This window comes from Polyodon spathula, chromosome 6 (assembly GCF_017654505.1).
Source record: "Polyodon spathula isolate WHYD16114869_AA chromosome 6, ASM1765450v1, whole genome shotgun sequence".
NCBI lineage: Eukaryota > Metazoa > Chordata > Actinopteri > Acipenseriformes > Polyodontidae > Polyodon > Polyodon spathula.
The window spans coordinates 71,177,928-71,204,145 of record NC_054539.1 but is presented as its reverse complement, the minus strand read 5'-3'; the positions used below and the strand labels follow the sequence as shown (position 1 = coordinate 71,204,145).

Genomic DNA, 26,218 nt, shown 5'->3' with positions numbered 1-26,218 from the left:
AGACAGTTAAAGCACATTGTTGTGTACTGCCGGGGGTTTATTATTTGACGGTCACCAGACCTGGAAACGTCACAATAAACACTTATTCACTGGATTACCATTGTCTGTTCATCACTCCTGCACCGCATCACCGCTGCACCTGTTCCCCTTACCAGCCACTTTGCCACAAGCCTGCACAGACTTCTCAGTCTGACGGTTCCTTGCTTTGCATCACAGACAATGCCTCAGCTGACAGTTTCTAGCTGAGCTAATCAGAAAGTCCCTCTATTGCTTACATGCAAACTAACCCTTGTTCAAATACAATTTCTCTAGTAATAGGTCAAAGATAAAGCTGGACTTTAAGTGTTCAATAACAAGTCACAAGTATACATTCAAAGCAAGCATTTCATATAATAATGCATTAAGCAGTTTATAATTACTTTTAACAAGGTTCAAACTCTGAGGTTTTTTGTATGTGCATTAAAAGCACACATTAACATAATTGTTTTGTCAACTTTGTGTATTCAACTACAATTAATTACACTAGTAGCTGAAGGGAAAGGTACTGCAAATATACTCAACAATTCCGTGAAGAATACAAACAAAAGTCTGCAGAATAAATATTCAGTTGTAATTCAGTTTTCATTTTGTTGCAACAAACCTTCAAACCCAAGTTGGGGCTCCACACACTTTTTGTGTCTTCCTTTATCTTCAAACCCAAGTTGGGGCTCCACACACTTCTTGTGTCTTCCTTTATCTTCAAACCCAAGTTGGGGCTCTGCACACTTCCTATGTCTTCCTTTATCTTCGATTCCAAATTGGGGTTTCAGCACACTACCTGTGTGTTTCTTCTTTCTTTGAATGCTTCACCCTGAAGGCCGACATGTCTCAATATGCTATGGTTATGACTGGAAAACAGAAGCTAGTATTCTAAGCCAGGAAAGATTCTTTTGACGCATAGATAAACTGACTCTTTCCTTTAAGAGCAGTACGAACACGAAACTTTCTTTGACATTCATTTATTGCAGGGTACAGAATCTTCTTGCAGTGCAGAGGTGTAAAGCTTCTCGTTAACTTCTCTTATGGAGCCATGTCTCAGAAACCAATTCAAAATACTGGGTGCAAGTTACCAGTTCTTATAGGACTTTCAAAGAAAGACCTATCTGATACCCTATGAGTGACTTTCACTTGTTGGACAATGGATTGCCCCATCCCGCATAGGAAATATATGATCTCATTATGATTTCCATCTGCTGTCTTCCGCTTCCTTTTTCTCCATAAATCCTGGTTGATGCTTTGATCTATTTGTCCAGTTTAAAGTTACTTAGGAGTCGATTTGATAAACCTTTAAACCACTGGTGTAAGTTATTGATGGAGTATTTTACAGCACAGCAGAATCCTCTTGCTTCATCATGTTCGATCACTTCTTCAATTCTCTAATAGAATAAGGGAATGCAAACAGGAAGACAACTTGATTGTATAAACTCCAACAGTGCATTATTCATGCACTGGCTTACAGATTTTCACATAGCCAGACAAGAGCTAATCAAGAATAATCACACAGACTCAGTTATTCAAAGTTTAACGAATAAGAGTATATATTTACTCCTTTGGTTTATTAACGCAGATCTACTTCAAATCCCAGCTCATAGACAATCCAGGCAGTCTGCTGCCTTGGCAGACCAAGAGCATTAATAATATATAAAGCAATATGGTTACAACACACAACTGCCAATCTGTCTCTTTTCGTACTGCGGATCCACAGCGAGGCCACCAGACCTATAGTGCCGGAGGACAACACAGATCTGAGTGGCTCACTGCAGACCCGCAGGCACCCTATCAGCCACAAGGGTCGCTGGTGTGAGGTGAACCGTCGATTCCTGAACTAAGCCCTCCCTACCCGGGCGGCGCTCAGTCAATTGTGCGCTGCCCCCTAGGAACTACCGGTCATGGTCGGCTGGATTCAAACCTGCGATCTCCAGGCTATAGGGCGCATTCTGCACTCCAAGCAGAGCACCTTTACTGGATGTGCCACTAGGGAGACCCAAAGGAATACCTTCATATTCTGTCTGTAAGAACAGTCCCAGTTAAAAGGTAATATGACATTACTATTCTGACTAAGCTAGGCGACTACCATTATTTCATCTAGAGAAAATATGGTGCAATAATTGTGATGTTTCTGTATCTTGCATAACCTATGAATGCAATAAAATGTAATCATGTATTGAATATAATCATCTGTTCAGAATAGCTTTTTATTTATCAATAAACCATGTAATTCAAATATTCTATCAAAGTAGAATTGTCTAATTATATGTAATAAATAATAAGTTACCACACCCTGATGTCCATTTCCTGACATGAGATTCATTGACATCATACTTTTACGAGCAAATGCTACCATAGCGAACAAAGTACTCGTTATTATATAAATTACTTATAGTTTTGTGTTTGTTTCATTTGGTCAACGTGCCCTTTCTTTTGTATGTTGTGTTTGTTTAAATTGCTTGTTTCTTTGATTTATAATTTAATAAGTACTGCTTCGACAGTTTTAGCCCGTGCCTGTTTGTGTTACGTGACGCCACCACACTCATCACTGCAGCCCTCACTTTCACAATGTTCTATTTCAGTTTGTAAATGACAAATTGTGAATTTAAAGTCATGGCAGGGTACTACACTATTTCAATTATTTATACTGTTGGAGCATTTTTAGTTTTGCTTATTGAAATAGTTACTGCTTGCAAAGCAACAATGTCAGCCATATACGACATCTGTTCATGACATTCTAAATGAATCATCTCAAGCTGTTCTGTTTCAGTCTTGTCCTGTCTATTCCCATGCTATTAGTTGTACAGTGTTTTTCAGGGAAATGAATACACTGATCTGTAAATCTGTGTTGCATTTTTTTAAAACTATAGTGAAAGGAAAGTTAGCTTCCAAATGTTTTTAAACCTCATTCCCTTTAGAAAAACACCCTCGATCACACATGTACCAGCAAAGGAAGTTGAATTGATCACAACCAGCAATCTTATACCATATATGCAAAAAAAAGACACATTGGGAAAAAAAACACCGCTCTATAGCAACCAGTTCTCAAAAATCCTGCTACGATGTCAACACGGAATGTGCTGCTTGTAAGTGTAAAAAATGATGATCTGAATGGGCTAAAGCTGCAGAGTAAGTATGAGGCACACACATGCTTTACCCAGAAATTTGACCTTTGACCTTTTTTTGGTCCCAGAACGCATATAAAATGACCCAATCTTAACTGTTAGTAATTGACTTTACACATCTTAAATAAAGTGAGAAAACAAAACAAAATCTATCTGTTCTCCGGCAGTGGTGTTTAGACCAGGAAGAGAGACTAAGACACAAGTTTTTAATAACAAATAAACGAATAAAAAACACTAAACAGAACAAAAAACATAAACAAAACAAACGGCACAAAGGCCAAAACAAAAGGGTACAAATACACTCACGGAGGTAAGCAAATAAGATGGGACAGCACTGAACACAATAACCCTTCATCTCTCACAGTATTACTCACTAACACCCATGCTCACCCTATTTATACCCCTGTGATTCACTTATTCAATTGCTGGCTCCAGCCATATTCCCACATGTTTTTGCAGGGAGGATTTGAACTCCCTCTCTGACACCCAATATTCCCCACGTACGCACACACCGTGCCTTGGCAGGACTCTAGCCCTCCCACAGTGACTCAGAGATGATGGCTGTTTTTCAACCTGCCCAGTTGAATTATGAGCTTTCTAAAGGAGGAGTGTGTGTTGGAAATAGCCACAGCCTTCTACTGCTTTAATCCCACCAGCTGCCTATCAGGAAAGCTAATGCCTCTCCTTCTTGGAAAAGGAGGATCTGGCATGCAAACAGCTCCTATTTCACAGAAATGTTCCCTGGTGAGGGTAGCAACCCTGAGTCCTGGTTGCACATCATGCAAACACAACAATTCCCCTGACAAGTAGCTGTGATATAATATTAACACTTTACCCAGTGAAAAGTATACAGGTAATGTAGTTGTCATGTTGGCAAGTCTCTGGATGTGTAGGGTACAGATACATTGGTTTGAGTAACAGATAATAGGTAAGGTTGAAGCAGTTTCATTTTAAATCAGTTAAGCCTTACATCTGAGTTACTAGAAGCAAACTTTAAACTGATCTATTAATGTGCAGTAGTCTTTTTATTCCTATTACAATTGTTTGTTGGTGACCATAATGCGATATATCAGGAGAGTGGCTGTCTAGACATTTGCAGTTATAATATGCCATTTCATTTTCATGAAAAACAACAAAAGCTCACACCTTTTCTCAAGCCAAGGCAGATAGATGGGGCATTCATACTTCAAGGATGTGAATGCCTGGCCACACTTGTACTGTGGGAATATTTCCAATTCAGCATCAGACATGAAACGAAATCCAAGGACAATGTCTGACCAGTAAGGTCTCTTCACTGGGAGGGTCACAGAATACCTGCCACCTTGAAATAAGTGTCAGGTGCTACTGCACTGTGCACAATGTACCTTTGATATCATTGTGTTAGGCATGTTTAAAATTGCACTGTGCAAAGTTCATTGTCTTTGCACAGTACAAACATTGACTGGTCATGCAGTACAAGCAGATATGTGTTTATGATAACCCAGATAACCTAGTTAACTCTAAAATGAACACTGCAAATTAACCAAGCTTGTTTTTTTATTATTAAAGTTTAAAATATGGAATTTTTTTTTTTTGGATCCTGCTAAAATAACTTTTTTTGTGGAAGATTCATGAATTAATACTGAAGAGGTAAATCATAAGATTAACTGGTAAATGTCCGAAAAGCAATCAACTTCTTCATAATTTCAGACATTTACCACCTTATTTGGTAAATCCCGCTTGAATCCTAAAAAAAAACCCCAAAAAGTTGGCTAAATAAAAAATGACATTTAATAAATCACTAAATTGCTGACTTTGACTTGATATTCTGAAATCAGAGGCTTAAACTGGGACGTAAACATGCAGGCTCTTTAAGTTCAGTGTGTATTAGTCTAGGTCTTTCACTTCCATCTCAGAGGCTGAAGAGTATGAAGTTGCCACTAAATCCACCAACTTCTATTCTTGTTTCTTCTACAGTCGCAACTCCGCTGAAGATCCATGCTTGGTTATTTCTTCACACGGTAGTCTGTCTTTAACTTATTGAAATGTATCTAATTCCAACTCAAACTATGCCCTCTTTCAGAAAATATGCAACCTAAAACCATTTTACATTTGGCAAGAATTCTTGCAATTTGTTCCCAATGTCTCAATTACCGGTCATAACACCACGAACAGCTGGGCAGCTCTCAATCGGTATAAATCAGCACTCCAGATAAGGTTTTGGGCCATTGAATAATTTACTCTCCAATTTAGACACTACATGAGTAAAATGTATTTTGGGTGAGACAAATACAATATTACCTTGAAGTCCTGAGTACTTTCAATAAATACTGTACATACTTTAATGTTAACTTATGGGGTATGCATAAATACAGCCTTACATTTTAACTGCAGTGTTATTTTGAACATGTAGACACTAAACTCTGTGTTAAAAATGAAGACACTGGGCCTTCCTTATTTTCCACCCTGAAAAAAAATATCCAACAATGTCCTTTTCGCAGCCATTTAAGTCCTGCCTTAATATATTAATAGTATTATATCAGAAACATTGCTACTCTCGCTTGCAATTTTGCTTTGTCACTTTTTCTCATATTTTGGGCTTTTTCTGTTCCTGGTCTTATGTCAAAAGTAAAAAACATAAGAAATGTTTGTGGTGAAAGCATTCCTGATGTCAACACAAGACTAGAGTGTTCCGCACCTCCTCAGTTAGCTTTACACCCTTTGCTTGGGAGCATTTGCCAGGAGAAAATAAAATGTCTTCTAAGGATCACGCTCCCTCCACAAACTATGCCGGTTTTCTGTTCCCTCAATACACCTCTCATTTCAAGCTTAAAGACAACAGAGACTACAGCAAAGGTAAAGTAGGTTGTTTCTTGTAAACACTGCAGGGGATTCTGTGACACTTCAATACTGCTCAGAGGCAGCACCCTGACACACTATAATTCTGTTGTTCAAGTTACTTGAGAGACTATTTCATTACTCACAGTAACACGTACTTATACTAATGGCTAGAATTATTATCATTCAGGTACGTCTTCTAAACAGGACTATTTCAGCCTATACAATCAAGTATAAACTGTAAGCTATACTGTTAACACTTTTAAAAATGTTGGAAAATTAGACAGCATTGATTGATTTTACAAAGAATCTGCAGTGCCTTGCATCTATACAATCCTAGCTCATACTCTTATGTCAGTTGTCAGTAATATTGAGTACTATATGACTCTATCATGCCTTCATGATCTGTTCATAAGATCTGTGGACCAGGGTGAGGTGGGGTGCCACAGTCAAGCTCCACGTTTACCAGAACCGTTGAGTAAAATGGAAACCTGTGCAATGCTAAAGCCAGCTCTCAGTGACTTTCTTTATTGAGTTAACCAAGAAAGGTAGCTTGTTCACAGTTGCCATTTATTGTGGTGTTCACAAAATTGACATCCGTAAGTGCCTATATCAATACCAACTTCAATAAAATAACTGCTCCTTCTAGCAAGTACAGTTTTTTTTACAGGTTTCTTACAATAGTTTACAAAAGTTTTGTTCCAAGTGTAGTTTTATTTTCAATACTACAGTATACACTAATATTGTTTCTTTAATATTTCTTGATGTGGCTGCACCAGGGTTACAGAATGCATTACCATTGTGGCAGAAACCGTACACAGGCTGTGGTACTGCAGAAAGCAGCCCTTCACCCACACAGCTCAAGAATGACTATCTGCTCCATATGCAATGGCCTGAGTGAGCTCTAGCTCAGTGTCACAACAAGTCGGGCAGCAGAGCAGACCAAATCTGCAATTCCCCTCCATTAATCTGAAAAATACTGAAATATTGAAACCTGCCAAAACAGTATTTCAATGGCTGAGATACACTAGTGCACCTTGGAAACAGACATCATTCCTAAGCACATTTTGCAAGCTTCATACTGCTTTTTTTTTAGAGTAACGCCCTTCTCTGGGATTTAGGACATCGCATTTCATTGGGGAAGTATTGCAGTGTAGCTAGAGGAAGCTGTCCGGTCCCTTGTGCCTTGCTGTAAAGAAGTCCATGGAATGCAGCTTAGTTGTTCTGGATAGTCATAGGGATAGTCCTTGGGAGGTTCAGAAGTGCCGATGAATACAGCTGCTTAACAGCTACCACAAAGGCAATTTCATTCGCTCATTAAATCTGCCACATTTTTACAGCCTCAAATGCAGGTCTCTGCTGCTATTACTCTTGCACGGAAAAAAAAAAAACAAAAAAAAAAAACCCATCTTTTGGCACGTCTATATTGCAAGTCCTGGAAGCTCAGACTTTTGGATTCATTTCAATTTTCTGTCCCGATGTGCTGTTCGCTTGTTTGCATTTAGGCTCTTTCTTGGATCCGAGTGCTGCTGCCTCCTCTAGGGTGCTTGTCAGGGGTTTCCCTAGGGTTTCTGGGAGCAGCAGAGTCAGCACACCAATCAGGAGTGCCAAGACACCAACAATCACCTAAGGAAGAAATCAGAAAAAAGGGGTTGAGTGCTGTCTTGATGTGAAGTCTTTGTATCTTTCAAATTATAAATGAGCTATCTCATTACCCATAAAGAAACCAATCAACTATTTGGACTATCCATTAAATGAATGGGACCGAGTAGCAGAGTGGTTTGAGAGCAGGCTGGCGGTGCAGACACAGATACAGACACAGCCACAGCCATTCTCTCACACAGCTAAGAATGGGTACTAAACTGGGGAATGTTCGAGGTGGTTAGCCATGCCCCTGCTTTCTCTACCGCTGTTCATTCTAAATCACCAAGAACCTAAATTCAATTACCTTTGGAGAGAAATTAAAAGTGAATGTAACTAAAAGAGAAAATGTGTAATTTATTTTAATACAGTTAAATGGTTGAAAGAAAAACATCCAAACACAGCTCAGTGTTCAGAATAGCCACCTGTCACTCTTAGCGCAGTGTAGTAACCAGCCCTCAATACCTGCTATTTCCTGTTTTACTGTACCTATTATATTTAAAGGTAACTGGGGTTGTATTGTAATGGTTTCTATAAAAAAAAAAAAAAAAAAACTATTTTGCCGTCATAATTTGATTTCAAACCAATTTGACGATTGTATGGCTGTGTGAATGTTATAAAACCGTAAAACAGACTCACCTGTGGTAAGAAGGTCCAAACAGATGCTAAATACACACAGAAGGGTGCAACTACACTGCCAACACGGCACAACATACTACCACTGCCAACAGCAAGAGACCTGAGACAGAGGGAAACAAACACACCATGTAAATGACAGTGTGAAACATTTAAATTATATACCCTTTTACAAAACGCATGGAAAACATACAGGAAGAGTAGAATCTCTGATGCATTACTTAAAACAACTAGCAAAATAAACAGTTTGCCTCACAGTTTATGTATGAAGACTTAATGGAAGAAAAGTAGACGTGGTAAGCGAGTAGATGTTTTACAATTGTGGTAGAAGAGAGAAGAAATCTGAAATCTTTAACCTCCTCTGTGTCCACTAATTCTGTGGGCCATATTCATAATAGACGGCGGTAATTTCCAGCCATTCAAAAAAACGCGATTTATAAAACTACTGCCCGGTTTAGATGTGATTGTTACAGAGGGATTTTATCTAACCAATTGTCAGAGGTATACAAATGATCCTCTAATGTTAGCACATGCTTCCTTTGCAGCGCACAAGAAATGCTTAAAGATGCTTTATATATGTAAATCTGCCTAGCTGATAAATACATATAGTATCAAATAAAGGAATCAGCAGATTCTGCTCAGGCTATGGGTTAATCAAGACAATCAACATACTATGACTTACCTGATGACAGTTGGGTACAACTCGCATGTGTACAGGTAGATGAGCCCAAAGGCTATAGCAATCGCAAACTTCCCTGTCATGCTCAGAACAATAGCCAAAACTGCAATGTTCTGCACACAAAAAAAAAATCATTCATAATACTGATAAGCCGAAATCGTACAACTGGGGCATAATTAGTGCAGGTGCTGAAGAAATGAAAACGGTGTCATTTGCTGTGTTTGTGAGGTTTAAGCTCAAGGCATTTGGTTTATTACAAAGTAAGCAGAAGCCACTGACATTAAGCTTGATAGTCCTCTAGACTTGTCGTAAAACAATCCACCAACAACCTCTTTTTTAAAGGCCTTATGTTGATGTCACTGAAGACTGTTTTAAGGAATGTTTAATTAAGGACTGTTTTAAGGGATGTTTGATTAAGGACTGTTTTTTTTAAAATGCCTAACCAAGTTTTCAGTTCATGGAAACCCTTTTTTTAAGAGAGGGACAGAAGTGCATTCTCATTTTTCAAAGCACTGTTTTAACCCCAAAGAATGTTTAAAAAACACTCCTTAAAACTGTAGTATAAATACACTGTACCTGCGGCACAACGGTAATAAGGGCACAGGCTGTTCCACTGAGAATAAGGGACGGGGCCAGAGTGTTTCTCCTTCCCAGTTTATCCATTGCAAAGCAGCCGACGATGTAGGAAGGAAGCTCCACTGCTCCTGTTCATAGACAAGATTCCCTCAGTCAGAATTTTACTTGGCAAACTCATTGGTCTAATAGCTTGGCAGATACAAATCTGATTTATTTTGTGTTAGTCAATAAACTGTACTGTGATAACATATTAAACTGAAGCTACTGAAGCTGCCATTACTGAAATAGAAGCAGCACACTGGTGAGCAGGGCTTCATTTCTATACAAAAAGGTACCGGATCTTATAATTAAGGAAGAGGGATAGCATTTTTCTCTCTAGATCTAGGGCCATATTCATAACTTACCGTCTCCTTTATCCTGCCAGTAATAGTGTTTAATGTGATAATATTTCATCAGGTGATGCATAATTTACATTAACTTGCACTACTTAAATCAAATCAAATCAAAGTTAATTTATATAGTGCCCTTCATACAGGTCTATCTCAAAGTACTTCACAGGACAACAATAGTCAAACTTATAAAAACAAAATAAACAAACATGTCCGATTGAAAAAAGTTTAAGAAATAGATAATGTAAACACCAGTTATATATATATATATATATATATATATGTAATGCAGATAAAATACAAACAGATAAAACAATAAAAACTAAAACAGATACATACATACATATTATAAAAATGCCAGCTCAAACTAATATGTTTTTAGTCTGGTTTTAAAAACAGACAGAGTCTCGGTTTCCCTCACATGTGCTGGTAGCTCATTCAAAACTTTGAGGGCTCTAAAACAAAAAGCCCTTCTTCCCCATTTAACATACTTTATTTTAGGGATTAATAATAATCGCATATTTAGAGCTCTAAGGTTACGATTGGGGATATATGGGGTAAGCAGTTCTCCTAAATAGGTTGGTGCTAAGTTATTTTGGTTCTTATAAGTTAATAACTGTATTTTAAAATCAACTCTAAAATTTACAGGAAGCCAGTGCAAAGAAGCCAACACTGAGTGATACAGTGCCGAGAAAAAGTTTGTGAACCCCATTGATAATTATGGACATTCCATAGTTTTACCATGATAGCCCTCCTGAATCAAAACCAGTCTTTTCTTAAATATCCAGCAGGGTTTATATTAACCAATTCCATGTCTTTTGAAACTAAATGATGTATGATTTAGACAAACAATGAGTAATTAAGGGTATGTGAAAAAGTAAGTGAACCCCTGGTTTTATCATCTCAACTAAGGGGATAATTAGAATCAGGTGTTTAAATAATTAGGTAGATCTTCAGGGTTGAGTTTGGGAGGACCCACCCTATATAAAGATCAGAAACTTGTTGAGTTTGGTCTTCACCATACGGGTGTGTGAAATATGCCATGCCACGATCAAAAGAAATCTCTGAGGACCTCAGAAAAACAGTTATTGATGCTCATCAGTCTAGAAAGGGTTACAAAACCATTTCTAAAAAAATCTCTCCAACAACAAACTAGAAAATCTTCAAGGAAGTCACAAAGAACCCCAGAGTAACATCCAAGGATCTGCAGGCCACTCTCGCCTTGGCTAATGTGAGTGTTCATGACTCAACTATCAGAAAAAGACTGAACAAGAATGGTGTTCATGGAAGGATAGCCAGGAGGAAACCACTGCTCAATAAAAAGAACATTGTTGCCCGTCGTCCGTCTGAAGTTCGCCAAAGAGCACATAGATGATCCAAAAGACTTCTGGAACAATGTTCTCTGGACAGACAAGTCAAAGGTAGAACTTTTTGGCCTCAATGAGAAACATTATGTTTGGCAAAAACAAAACACTGCGTTCGAACAGAAGAACCTCATCCCAACTGTCAAGCATGGTGGTGGGAGTGTGATGGTTTGGGGCTGCTTTGCTGCCTCAGGACCTGGACGGCTTGCCATCAATGACACAACCATGAATTCTGCATTGTATCAGAAGATTCTAGAGGAGAATGTCAAGCCATCCGTCCGTGAGCTGAAGCTGAACTGAAAGTGGGTCATGCAGCAAGACAATGATCCTAAACATACAAGCAGATCTACTAAAGAATGACTGCAGAAGAATAAATTCCATGTTTTGGAATGGCCTAGTCAAAGTCCGGACCTAAACTATCTAAATGTAACATCTAAATGTTGTGGCAGGACCTGTAGCGAGCTGTCCATGCAACGAAGCCCTCAAATGTCACCGAGTTGAAGCAGTTCTATAAGGAGGAATAGGCCAAAATTCCTCAAAACTGATGTGAGAGACTGACCAAGTTACAGGAAACGCTTAGTTGAAGTCATTGCTGCTCAAGGGGGTGCCACCAGTTACTGAATCTAAAGGTTCACATACTTTTTCACACATGGATATTGAATGTTGAATCATTTGTGGATAAATAAATGTTGAAAGAGTATCATGCTTTTGTGTCATTTGTTTAATTAGGTTATCTTTATCTATTATTAGGACTTAGATTAAAATAACATTTTAGGTTTGAAATATGTGAAATATGTGAAAATCCTAAGGGTTTCACAAACTTTCTCAGCACTGTATGTTCCCTTTTTCTGGTTTTAGTCAAGATTCTAGCAGCAGCATTTTGAAGAAGTTGCAAATGAGATAATGAACATTTTGGGATGCCAGAAAATAACACATTACAATAATCAATTCTCAAGGATACAAAGGCATGTATTAGTCATCAGCGTCAGATGCAGAGATTATAGGTCTAAGTTTTGCAATATTTCTCAAATGATAAAAAGATGATTTCATAATCTTTTTGATATGTTTCTCAAATAAGAGTAGGGTCGAAGATCACACCTAAATTTCTCATTTCTAGTGCAGGTTCAGAAGGTATTCTGCTGAAATCCAGGTGAATTAGGTACCCACTTCATTTAACATTATGTTCCTCACACTGCTGGAATTTGAATTTTGCTACTGTTCACATCATTCTTAGCCATTTTTGGAATGTTAAAACAGTTGGAATGTTAAAACCCTGCCACAAAAGCCTCCCTGACAGTTGGAAAAGCTTTGATATTCAGGTGTAAACAGACTGCATATGCCATTGGCTCATTTGTAAACCTCTGACAATTGGTTAGATAAAATCCCTCGGTACCAATCCGTGACGGTAAATCACACCTCTACCCATTACTGGCCAATAAAATAACTAGGCAATAGTTTTATAAATTGCACGGTAAATTTTTTAAATGTCTGGAAATTACTGTCGCCTTTTATGAATACCCTAATCTACTGACCATGCTTTATTGTTGGTGTCTGTAGCTGCGTGCCGACCTTTGCCTTTAGGTTTGAACAATACCAGCAGCGGGCTGACTAATCTGATTGCAGAAGCGGCGACACAGTTGTTATTAAAAGCATTGCATCGTAAAATACATTGTTACGGTTCACTTGTGTCATCCAATTCATGGAACAGGCTTTTTTTTTATACTGTACGTGTTATGTATATTTTTCTATATTTTTCATAATGGTTCATCATTTGCAAACTGTAATTCTCGCCTCTCAAACAAAAAGGTACTGGGTATGGGGGCACCAGTGAATCCCTTATATATAGTAAGGATTGGTATGGTAAGGATTTGGTACCATGATAGTCACATATCCACAGAGACACACTGGCCGAACAACTGACTATTAGTTTCTCAATAGCTTGTGGTAAAGAATGCTGTAGCCAAGTTTTATCACTACTGGCAGTTCTCTCAGACTGAAGTAAAAAGTGTGATATATATGGACCTGAGGACAGAGCGCCAATGTAGCACACATGCTTAGTGCAACTGTGTACATGGGATCCATCAACATTAACAAACTGCCAGCTCAATGTTCCAAAGTTGATGTTGTTGATGTCACTGCTAATCAATATCAAGTAGCGGGTCTGCTCTAATCTGAACCGGGTCAGCGTAGTCAGTGAACATTGTACAGGCTAGTTGAAGCTCTAACTTATTCACAGACATTGTGTGAGAGAAAGGGTAATTCAGCACTGGAATTATTAACATGGATCGAGGTAATTAATACAGAGCTCACCGTCTAGATCAGCGGGTCCTAAATTTTTGATTGTCACTTAACCCCTTCCAGACCTATCAATTGTCTGAGTACCCTTCACATACAGGTTCATATTTTAATGTTATTTTAAATTTGTGTTTTTAATTTTTAATATATGCTTTCATAATACACATATAATACACTTAAACTATATATATACATACAATATAAATGACTATAATAATTAATTGTCTATGTGCATCTTTTTTTCTCATTGGTACCTCTTGGAGGTTTGCAATAAATGTAAGCCAAGTGTCCCGCAGCTGCGTGATTGTCTTACACGGCACAGCCTCTCTTTTTATTTCTGAAACTAACTAGAATCACGCACCATTTTATGCCAGAAAATAAAAGGAATTCCCAAAGGGTTTTAAAGCTTTGTCTGAGTATGGCAATGAAAATGCTAAAAAAAGAAAGAAAAAGGCCACACATTTTCGCCATTAGATTACACAATTTGTCCCGCATCTTGCGTACCCCTGAGGTTACTCGTACCACAGTTTGGGAACTGCTCGTCTAGATTGTACTGTGATTCTACTGTGTTACCATCAGAACCATCAGAACACTTTTCAGTTGTGATCTAAGGTAGTTTTACTCAGATTCAATTCCTTATGGTCATATTCGCACTTCCGGCTTGCAAACATGCATTTAAATGCCCATCGTTTTCTAGCACACACATCTCTGATATTTTAGTCAGAGATGTGAGAGGATAGATCTAACAGTGCATGAATATTGTTAGTACATTTCCATTTGTAAAATTATATGAAATGCCATACAGGGTCCAGATATATAGTTCACATTGAAGGTGACAGTATCATGAAAAAGTTGGTCACCTGCAAGTTAAATATAATTACATTAAATTAGTTGCCTCTACCTGCAAGAAACAGGTTTAGGTACTGGTTTCCTCCCAGATTGACAGAGCCCAGTGAGAACACGTAGTATCCCAAGCTTCCAATAAACCACACCAGCCACACAGTGATAGTCCTGCCAGCCATTTTCCAGGTACCAAACAAATCCAGGATGCTGAGCTTCTTCTCTGGCGCTGAGTCCTGGTCTCGCTCCAGCAGGTCCGTCTCCTCAGGCTTCAGTAAGTCGGAAACCCTACAAGGGTTGGCAACACCGTTGAACTCAGCCACCTTATCAATGAGGTCCTGGGCTTCCTTGTATCTGCCCTTAGCCAGCAGATAGAATGGGGTCTCTGGCAGCTTCCAGCACACGAGAAGGAAGGGAAACGTAGGCAGGGACAGAATGATCTGATAGATCCACCAGACCCGCACCAGGTATCCAACAAACGCCACCACCATGACCCCTACCGCAAAGGCAGCGTGGACGTGCATGGAGGTCCAGGTCCGAACTCTGATCCCAGTGAATTCTGTCACATACACAAACACTACCACCAGGTATCCGCTGGACACCTATGTAGGACAAGAATATGTTTGTTAGAGAAAGCATTGTACAGCACGTGGCATGGTATGCTGAGCATGAATGAAGTTTAATTCCCCCAGAAGGTGATTCAGCCATAGAGCCTTGGATTCTGATCTGCTCAGACTTCATTAACTAAGCATGGTTTGGCCTGGCTAGTACTTGCTACTAAACTCCAAGTTCTGAAGGAAAGGGTGCTGTTGGCTTTTCATTGGGTGGCTCTTGGATGGATGTCTGAATTTAAGATATACCTAATCTTTTTTGAGAAGAAAATAATTCGGAATTAGTAGCATTTGGAGCTGTTTCTATTTTCTATTATGCTTGTAAAATATTATGCATCTGTTATGTGGGTGTATTCTGTGAAATGGAAAGGGAGCTGTAGCCTGCAGCATGAATGGAATTAATTCTTTCATGGTTGTGAGTTTTGCTGCTTTCATGAAGTACATTAGTTTACTACTCACTGTTTCTTGTTCATATATTAATGTTACTGTGAGAAACTGCAATAATAAAATAATAGTTGTATTTATTAGTAGGGCTGTCAGTTAATCACAGGTAACTTCTGCGATTAAGAGGTACATTTTTTGGAATATTATTTTTTTTAAAGCACGTCAATCACATTCTTGTCTTGTCCCTCTTAGCATACCATAATTAATTTCCTGATGCACCATTTTAATACACTTGAGTGCATGCTAGGATTGAATGAGTGTAGTCATTGAATATAAAATTTGTCACGGAACCGCATTATGTAGCAAAACACTCAAACTGAAGGACTTGTGAATGGGAAGTTTATTTAAAAAAACAAAACAAAAAAAAACTTGCTGACAGTTCATTGGATAGAAAGAGGGTTACTTGTATCTACTGTCAAAGTGAGTTCCTGTATCACAGAAGGGCATCTAGCCTGCTGTACCACCTGTGTGCTAACCATGCTTTCACTTCTCAAAATACACTTTCTAGTAGTTCTTCTGCTACAGACAACAACATTTGACACCTACTTTAAAAATTCAGTTGAATCAATGAATCAAGTTAAGTATGATACTATAACCAGTGCTGTTGCAAAGTGGATAGCTACCGACTACAACCCCGTTCACATGGTAGCTTTGTTTTATTTCAATAACCACATTTATTATAAACAATATTATTTACAATGATGGAGGATATAACCGTCACTCAGTGAATGTTTGGTTTTATTTAGGCCATTTCAAGTTATTAATGAAAGAGAATTTTACATGATTATTATTTGTATTATTATTTAAATGACAATGAAAAACATCAGTTTGAGTAAAGGAAACTGATAATTGTAAATGCAGTAAGGTGATAATAAACTGACTCCATTGTGATTTAGCAGTTGGTTAAAACTAATTTAAAGCAAATGCTGGATTGTAAATAAATATAAAACTATAAAGAGAATCCAGAAATAGGACAAGAGGGTTTTTATACCTGGTTGTTTTTGGATAATAATAATAATAATAATAATAATAATAATAATAATAATAATAATAATAATAATAAAACAAATTTAAATGAGTTGGATGCAGTAATTGTATCAATTAAATATGAGAATAAAACTAAGATTAACCGAGTTACATTTCTGAATCTCAAGATTAATCGCTATTAATTTCTGTAATCACTTGACAGCCCTAATTATTATTATTGTTATTATTAGTAAATGTTAGAAAACGTGTTAGAAAACATGTAATGCCTTACATTATAATCACTTTACAACACAACACGAAGCGCTATGCTTGAATTGGTAAGAATGTTTCCTTGTTAACAACCGTCAATACGATATTTCGATATTGGGAACATTAAGCGAAGCCAGTTCTTTTCTAGGGACAATAGATTCAGTCTTACATGTCCTCAAGGCAAAACGCTCTGTCAAGTGCACTATACGTACCATGGCCAGCATGAAACGAATGACAATGAAGACGTAATAGTTGGCAGTAAAGGCAACTGCAATTCCAAACACAAACTGACATGTGCTTGTAAACATCATGACTGTACGCCTGCCCACTCTGAAAAAAAAAAACCCAGATGAAAACATGCATGCAATGCATGCTGGTATCTGTAGTCCTGCATCTTGCAGTGGCCACATTTGTTAGGAAGTTCCATAAAATTAGACACAACCTCAATAATTCAGTGCAAATCCAACCTGCATAACTTCTTGCGCACTGTTAGTTCCGTGAACTTGCTCACTGCCTGTATGCAGTACTTAGGTGTGTGTGTTTGAATGACGTTTCACAGGGTTCATAATTCTTGTCTTCCTCTGTATGATTGTATGAGCGCATGGGCACGGGTCAGTGGTTGTGCTCACAGGGAGTTTTTTTTTTTTTTTTTTACTATGTGAACTGTGTGAACTAGTATTATGCCCCTTTCAATCTAATAATTTGCATTTCTTTATTTCTCAATATGACCATGTACCCCTTCGTTCCATATGAAATGAGGGCCCTTTTAAGTCTAAAGTCCAGAGCCTAGTTCAAGTACAGTTGTTTGTAATTGGTCTAACTGGTGCGAATGTGGTAATAATGTCATAATGTCACACAGGGCTTCAGTACGTGCATAGCTGTATGTATGATGTTGCAATGACAGAATCTCCAACTAAAAGGGAAACTTCTGAATAATATTCTAAAATAGCGTTCACTTTCTATAGTAATCTGCACTCCTGTTTTTGCTTTACTAGACTTCAATGATGTAAAAATTAACCTCTTTCTGAGCAGCCACTAGCTCTCAGATGACCGTTACCATAGTGATTTTACTACTGCAGCCATGATGGGTGGGGGTTTGAGAGTTCCTGGTCCTTCTTTCACAGCACCTATACAGGACTCATTCTATACAATATCTGCCATGCCAAACACAATGGGGTTATTAGGACTTGATGCTTCTGAAGCTGTATGCATTTCAATCCAATTGAAACCTCTTATTTTACGTCAGGAATGAGGATGTGTTCCTCTGTCTGAGGCAATCCGGTACTTCCCGAGTTTGGTGAGCTAATCCAAACCAGTCATCCTCATATGCTAACTCATGTGTACAGACATTAAAGACTTTAATGTTGATAATGAATAGCATTTCAATAGCTTTAATACTATATTAACTCCACCTTGATCACTGCAGAGTTTAAGTTTTAGAAAAACAGGTACCTGTCGGCAATGTCTCCAAATATGAGTGCTCCGATGAGGACCCCAAACATGAAGGAGGGCTGGGTGAGCTTCGCTAGCCATTCCTTGTCACAGACCAGGTTCCAGTCTGTTACAATACTCTGCTGGATGTTGGTGCGATCATAGACGAACCCTTCTGAACAGGGGAACTCGCTCTTATTACCACTGAACGAGTAGTCAAAGTGAAAACTGTCTGTCCGCCTGGACCGACTGCATGTATTAAGCTCCCACAGCTCGCCGCTCTCCATCTCCACAAGGACGAAGCCTTGTCCCGGGTTCCACTGACTCCAGATGTCTTCCAGTCCTGAGCCGCTGTAATTTGCAATCATGGAGGCGGTGATGTTTCCTGGCGCACTGCAGACAAACTTGGGAGTCTCAGCCAGGAACACTGATGCCAAATAGTGAATTCCACAGGAGATGGCCTGAAAAACAGCTGCAAAATACACCCATGCCTGGAACCTGGATAAGGGACAGAAAAGGAGAGTTAGTGTTATACAAACCAAACTATTAAACCCTGGCACACTGCATTGGTATTTTCTTCAAACCTCAAAAATGAACCACATATACAGCAGGTAGTAGGAATCCACTTGGGCACCATTTCAAGTCCTACAGTATGTGCAGCACATCCATCGACCCCCACTTAAAAAAATACTCCTCCCCCCACCCGCGGTTACATTTCATGGAAAAAATAATGTACTTGCTTTTAGTTAGCTTTTTAGATAGATAGATAGATAGATAGATAGATAGATAGATAGATAGATAGATAGATAGATAGATAGATCTCTAACAACCTGTGTGTTTTAAGAAACAAGATTATAGCTTCAATGCAAGAAAAGAACAAATTTATGAGAATGGAACGAAAATTGACTTGGTAAAGTCATTTCAACAGTGAATTAGTCAAGTTTTTCAGTAATTGGTTTCAGTTATTGGTTTGCACTTGTAAGGGAATTCGGTCAAACCGGGTCCTTGTGAACTCTCTAACTCATTCAGCCGAACAGGTCAAGAGACCTGACAGTTTCTAACCTCATCTTATTTCTAAGAACCAGATCAATTTAAAACTTGTAACATAATCTGGTAAACTAGAGTCAGTTCAACACTGAGGCAAATACAACACCAATCACTTTCACATTCCTAGATGGACTGCTAAGGAAAGAAGACACTGATGAGACAAAAAAGGGCAATGTGTGTACTACATTTCTTATAAAAATACAACTAAGCTGACGTGGTAACCAAAAAAAGACACCAAGAGGCTTATCTAGTGAAAAGAAGTGCCATCTGGAGTTCAGAGCAAGTCAGGTAAGATTAATTGGAATCAGGGGTGTGTGAGGCTGGACAGGCCGGAGCGTTGCTACGGTATGTTTTTTCTGCAGGGGCGCTGCTCTGTCACTTGCATGTGTTTTTATTTATATGCATTGTCATTAATGTATACTGGCAAGTGTCGCAAATAACGCTGAATCAGCTAGGCTGGTCAGTAAAACACTGAATCCTTTTGTATGGAGAATCTCAGTAGCTAAGTTGTATTGAGTTTGCCCACTAATGCTGATAAACAAACTACAAGTTAGGTGCCTGCTGATATGAAAAACAGTAAGTTTTGGCCCCCTACTGTATTCTGGATGAATGGCATCCCTTCTAAAGTGTCTCCATGTGAGCAGAAAGAAGTGTATAGTAACAATGTGTACAGATCCAGAACTATTGTACACGGTGCAGAAGTAACCCTGACACATAAATTAAAACATAATCTTCTTGTTAATTGTGCATGTAATATGTGCCAAAGCAAGTCATCAGTGACTGGGCTCAGACTTTGTCCGGCATGCAGTCATTTGGCTAAATACTGTAGAATCTTGTTTGAATGCAATGACTCTGTAGGTGTTTCTTTCTCTCATTTAAATGTAAACCCAAAAAGATATTAAGAGGATTGAACGCATGAGTTGTGAAAGGGTCACTTAGTAAAATGGGCGCATCTGGGAAAATTAGAATGTGAGGAAGGTGTCCCTACTAAGCGTGTACAAATGTCTTGTAGGTACGAAGTCAAGGCCATGGCGACTCACACCTGTGATGCAAGACGATGGATTCGAGAGCCTATTGTCGTATTCGCTGAGCCTGCCCGAGTTGAACCTGAGACCAAAGTGGAGTCCTGCTGGGAGCGAGCTGAAACCCTTGACTTTGTGCCTATTTAAAATGAAATGTATTAATGCAATAATATGTGTTATAATCCTTTGTATTGTTTGTATAATCTTTAGTTTGGAAAATTGTGTAAGTGTGTAATCAAAAGTAACGCGTAATGCTGTTTTAATTCTTAATTGTGAAACTTATGTATTTTCTTTATATAAAATCATGCAGTAGAAGCTGGTATAGTTTGATACAAGTGGCCAGTTTTTAGGCAGTTTCTTATCAAGATGGGCTTGATTCCCAGATTTGAATGCTAAGTTTCTGCAGCACCCTTTTTAGCCTAAGAAAATGTTGTTAAATGTTGAAATAAGGTTTAATATACTTGCTTTTTACTATAAACTATTTGTGCGTGTAAGATCATATGCTTAACACTGCCTGTTATAATAATATACATGAAATTGTCTCTCATTAAGATAGGTTTATATTTAAAATAGTTAGTAATCGTGTTCTATGGGGAGTAAACTGTCTAGTTTGACTCTGAGTTAAAAGATGATGCAACATAAAGAGATGTTGTTTGAAATATAAAATAAGAAGCTTAAAAAGTAATTTTAAGAGAAAGAATAGAAGATGGGTTTTAAGAAAGTAAAAACTTTATAACTTGCTGTGAGCCTGTCTTGAAGTCGTGCCAGAAAGTGAAGGGATAGTTGGCATGAAGAGCGAAGTTCTCTTATCTAACAGCGTCAAGGTTAGAGTGTCTTCTCGCCATAGAAAAATTGGAAAAAACCTTGATTATCGCTGGAAATTGGAAAGCTAAGCGCGCAGCTGGCGAACCGGTTTTAGCTGGTTTTTGTGCCGCTGAAAAAAATAGGAGGTCGTCCGCAGTTCAGCTGAATTCGTGCTGTCAGGAAACTCATAGGACAGAGACATTACAATCTTACACTTAAATAAAAAACAAATAGATTATCCATGAAGAGAAACTCTATATTGGGAAAAACATAAGATGGAAGTTCCCTATAATATCTGTTAAGCACATGCCTGTAAAGAGAGAAGGAAAACTAATTTGAAGAATAGAATGGCATGAGGGAATATATTATTAGACATTAATACATATAATCAACATAATCATAATTAATAGTGTTGTATATATTTCAGACAACACTCATATATTCAAAATAATATTATTTTCTTTGTTTCACCTAGCTTTTTAGATAGAGGAGGGGTCGAGAAATGAGCGGGTGAGATCATGATTGGATGTGTAGACCAGGTGTTATATTTTTATTAATTGTTGGCACAAGGCTCTAAATTTTTAGGCTTTTGTGTGCCAAAGAGATAAGAGTTAGACTTGATAAAGATTCTCCATGTATTCCTATGGAGACGAATCCTATAAAAACTCACACTTTTCGCAAAAGGGTACCACATTCAAGACCTTTGCTTGACAGGGTGAAGTGGTCCATCACTTGCAGATCTCCACCAGACTGATTCCTTTGTTCACGCTACTTTTCCTTATAATAGGAGGTAAGCATAGTACTAACATTGTTATATCTCACATGTATTGGTTGCATTGCTATTAGGTTTCTTTTTTTAGTGTTTTGATTTTTATTTTCAATAAACCTGTGTTTCTAGAGCACAGTGATCTCCTATAAAGTAACAGGTGGTCTGAGGCTTACATGAATGCAACTGACTGAATCTGTTCTAAAAGCAACAGGTGCTATAAAACAGGAGGGTCTCCAGTTGCTTCTCATTTTACACAAGCTCTCCTGTGTGGTTTCTGCAGCAATGCTCCTTCAAGCAGAACTGGAGCTTGTATGGTAGAAGTGCTCTGTGTTGTATTTGTGTTTGCTCATGTAGGCAATTATTAATAAGACTGCTGTGCCTTTACATATCTGACACACTTTCTATTACTACCCCTGTCGACCGACTGCAGCCTCAGGCATAAACAGCAAAGGTGTGCAAATGCAGGGATAAAATGACCTACAAATCTGCAGCTAAAAACAGTATCTTAATGGATACATCACTACACAAACCTAAAATAGGTGCACTTTTCAAATTCATCTTTCATGACTTTTGTAATAATTACCCAAACCTGAACAAAATATTTACTCTGGTTTAATCATTTGTATCAATTTATTTTGAAAACAAAAAATAATAATAATAATTGTAACCCGTGTTTTAATTGTAATATTCTTGAAAGAAGCTGGTAACTAAAGCTGAGGAGACATGAAGACAGTTTTTCAGGAATAGTGGCTTGAAACTTGGATCCAGGAGGCTGGAAGACCCCTGGTCTCCCCTGGTGCTCCTTGCAGTGGCCCAAAACCTAGTCTTCTGAAACCAAGTTCCAAGCCACAAAGTGGGTCTGTGTTCCCTCAGCTTAAGGGGTTAAGTAGAATGTCTATAATTGGAAAACAGTTCTCTCTAAACAGTCTTTTATTTTCAGGCTTCAACTATTGGTTCTCACTGCATATTAATAAATTATGACTTGTGAGGTATATTGTTTAAATCAGGAGTGTCCAATCACAGTCCTGGAGGGCCATTCCATTCCAGGTTTAACAGGTACAATAACATCATTAAACAATTTAGAACAGGGTTGGAACAAAGACTTGGAGTGGAAGGGACAACTTTTGTTTTGGCTAATTGCATGACCTGGGAAACCCTTGTCTATTGTTACCAACACGCACACAGTTTGAACCGCAGCAGTTGAAAACAAAGGAGAGTGCGTGTTTGACAGTTTTTTTAACAGGATGTCATTGAGCTCGAAAGTTACACATTGTATCGAGCTTTTTTGAGGTTAAGCTCAAGTCTGTCTGCGAGTCGAACACTAAGCTTGTGCAGCGCAAGTCCGATATTGACTATCGTAGTTCCACCAAAACCTTTACAATGGAGCACTTGTCATATTCATACACCGGTACTGCATCGTGCATTTTCTAGTGGAACTCCCAGTGGAAAGTGGAAGCAAACTGCTTTCATTATATTAAGCAACAGACACACTTAACTCAAGCTACTACCAGCTCTTAAAATGAAACACTGTCAAAGCAGAAGGCTTAAAGCAGCTGAGTTAGAGACATGCACCAAAGCTACTCGTGGTTAAAATATTTAACCGTCAGTTTTGTCAGATAAAAAGAAAGTTGAGTACTATTCAAGATATATTCTGCCAAATTATGGTAGGCTGGCTACCTGTAGCAGTTACCTTTTAAAGTGACCCAGCTCATCAAAAAAACGTTCCACAGATTTCATGATTTCAGCTTGTCGGGCTGTCCTACTCCCTTCTCATGTGGTCGCCGATGTGAAAAGAGGTCTTCGAGCTGACAATCTGAATGTTATACAGCTCAGCTTGACAGTTTAGGTAGGAGGCGCGGCCAGTGGTTTTCCACTAGCACACTTTTTGTGGCGATCGATGGGGAAAGAAGGGGTGTTTGATTGTAACTTTAGCGGTTTTTTCCCTTCTTCATGTGGATATTACAAACGTCCCACAATGAAAAATATTATTATTGTCAAAATATTTAAAACAGAGCAGTTTGTTTATGTTGTAAACAGCGCATACTGGCAGCTCAGCAGTTCAAGACAGCACAGAGCAATATCTGAACTTACACCTTGCTTATTATAACTCACTGGTGTAAGCTACTATCACGGGAAACGTATTATAAACGCAGGCAACGGAAGAGCTAAATCAGCACATGTAGCAGAACGAAATTATGATTACGTTATTAAGTGATCATTATTACGTTTTAACGAAATTATTACGTTAAAACATGACCATTATTACGTTTTAACGTTATATGTGGCAACATTTTTTTAATTAAATAATTACTACGTTTGAACGAAGTAATGATTACGATAAGCGTACTAATGATCTAGTGAAAACAGAACCAGACGTTGCATTTTATCAGGCAGACAGACTGCAATACTTCCCTTGCAGAAGTTAAAATTCAGAAGTTCGGAGACTATCACACATCATGGCAGATGGTATAAACAAAATCTGATTATTTTGGATTAAGCCTGATTTTGAACCATAAGGGAATTTTGGAATGTTTAGCGCATTAAAAGCATTGCACTCAGACCTGGTTGAAAACCGGGGTAAAGTTCTTTGACGTTCGATATTCATTTGATATTCGAAACTGTGTCAGCCTTTCCAAACCAACTTTAATGTAGAGCTGGACAGTTGTGAATATATACACGACCTTTGCTTCCACTGTGAATCCTGATTTCCATTAGATGAGAGTAAAATCAATGCAATATTCTATGTGCATATGCGCCTATAGCAAACAGGGTTTATAGACTGACGAGGTGAATCCAGGTGAAAGCTATGATCCATTATTGATGTAACCTGTTAAATCCACTTCAATCAGTGTAGATGAAGAGGAGACAGGTTAAAGAAGGATTTTTAAGCCTTGACACAATTGAGTCATTGACTGTGTATGTGTGCCATTCAGAGGGTAAATGGGCAAGACAAAAGATTTAAGTGCTTTTGAACAGGATATGGTAGTAGGTGCCAGGTGGCGAGTTTGAGTGTGTCAAGAAATGCAACGCTGCTGGGTTTTTCAAGCTCATCAGTTTCCGGGCTACCGTTCAGACGGGCTGCAGTTAGTCAACTGACAGTCCAGTGCAACATTAGTGCTGAAAGACCCAAAAAAGAATGCGCAGCTCGTCGTACCTTGACACGAATGGGGTATGGCAGCCGACAACCTAACAGAGTTCCACTTCTTTCAGCAAAACACAAGAAACTGCGGTTGCAGTGAATTCAGCTTTCTGCAGTGGCCTGCCCAGTCACCAGATCTCAATCCAATTGAGCATCTGTGGGATGAGATGGAATGAGCTATTCGGAGTAGAGATCCACTACCAGCCAACTTGACACAACTGTGGGAAGCATTGGAGTCAACATGGGCCAGCATACCTGTGGAATGCTTTCGACACCTTGTAGAGTCCATGCCCCGAGGAACTGAGGCTGTTCTGAAGGCGAAAGGGGGTGCAACTCAATATTAGGAAGGTGTTCCTAATGTTTTGTACACTCAGTGTATATATATATATATATATATAATATATATATATATATCATATGCATATGGAGGCATATGTATGCATATGCAAATATAGTCATATGCAGACAGGCTGAAAGAATTGAATCTATTCAGTCTTGAACAAAGAAGACTACGTGGCGACCTAATTCAAGCATTCAAAATTCTAAAAGGTATTGACAATGTTGATCCAAGGGACTTTTTCGACTTGAAAAAAGAAACAAAGACCAGGGGTCACAAATGGAGATTAGATAAAGGGGCATTCAGAACAGGAAATAGGCGGCATTTTTTCACACAGAGAATCGTGAGGGTCTAGAATCAACTTCCCAGTAATGCTGTTGAAGCTGACACCATGGGATCCTTCAAGAAGCTGCTTGATGAGATTCTGGGATCAATAAGCTACTAACAACCAAACGACCAAGATGGGCCGAACGACCTCCTCTCATTTGTAAACTTTCTTATGTTCTTATGTGTGTGATGTGTGTGTGTGTGTGTGTGTGTGTGTGTCTATATATATATATATATATATATATATATATATATATATATATATATATATATATATATATATATATATATATATATATAGTAGCGTTGGGGGCAACAGGAGGAAAAAAAAAGTAACATCGCTGTTGGGTTCATCACATCCCCAAGAAAAGAAAAAGGTGCAGCGAATATCATCGGCTGACACGGGAACTCCAGTTTGATGAAGGCAGATTTCAAACCTACTTAATGTTGTATTATACAACTCTGGAAAATCAGAAGTCAGAACCACAAACTTTTCCTCCATTCTACTTTTTTTTCTTCCTCGCAAGCAGTCTCCTACTTGGTTGCTGGTAGTTTACGTCCTGGTGCGTCACGGCCTTCATTGAAAACAATTGCTTTTGCCACACCACGTCCGGTGTGAACGGCTCCTGAGAATTAAAGACAATAATTAAAAATCATAGGAG

The 26,218-nt window shown here is 38.4% G+C and overlaps 1 protein-coding gene across 1 annotated transcript; it reads right to left on the bottom strand.

The window, feature by feature from the left end:
* Positions 1-6,471: 6,471 nt before the first annotated feature.
* LOC121317566 (solute carrier family 22 member 16-like) lies at positions 6,472-23,779 on the bottom strand. Its single transcript, XM_041253642.1, has 8 exons — positions 23,444-23,779; positions 18,133-18,609; positions 16,893-17,010; positions 14,451-14,991; positions 9,502-9,629; positions 8,929-9,038; positions 8,250-8,349; positions 6,472-7,595 (listed from the first exon to the last, which is right to left on the bottom strand). The coding sequence occupies exons 1-8, from the start codon at positions 23,488-23,490 to the stop codon at positions 7,413-7,415; spliced, it is 1,704 nt and encodes a 567-aa protein (XP_041109576.1). The 5' UTR covers positions 23,491-23,779; the 3' UTR covers positions 6,472-7,412.
* Between the last annotated feature and the right edge of the window lie 2,439 nt (positions 23,780-26,218).

Excerpts from the sequence above, each read along its gene's own strand:
- LOC121317566 (XM_041253642.1), bottom strand. The coding sequence starts at position 23,490 with ATGAAATCTGTGGAACGTTTTTTTGATGAGCTGGGTCACTTTAAAAG. Across the intron at positions 18,610-23,443 it reads GAGCTGGGTCACTTTAAAAG|GTTCCAGGCATGGGTGTATT; the intron begins GTAACTGCTACA and ends TCCCTTATCCAG. Across the intron at positions 9,630-14,450 it reads CCTAAACCTGTTTCTTGCAG|GAGCAGTGGAGCTTCCTTCC; the intron begins GTAGAGGCAACT and ends GTCTATGAACAG.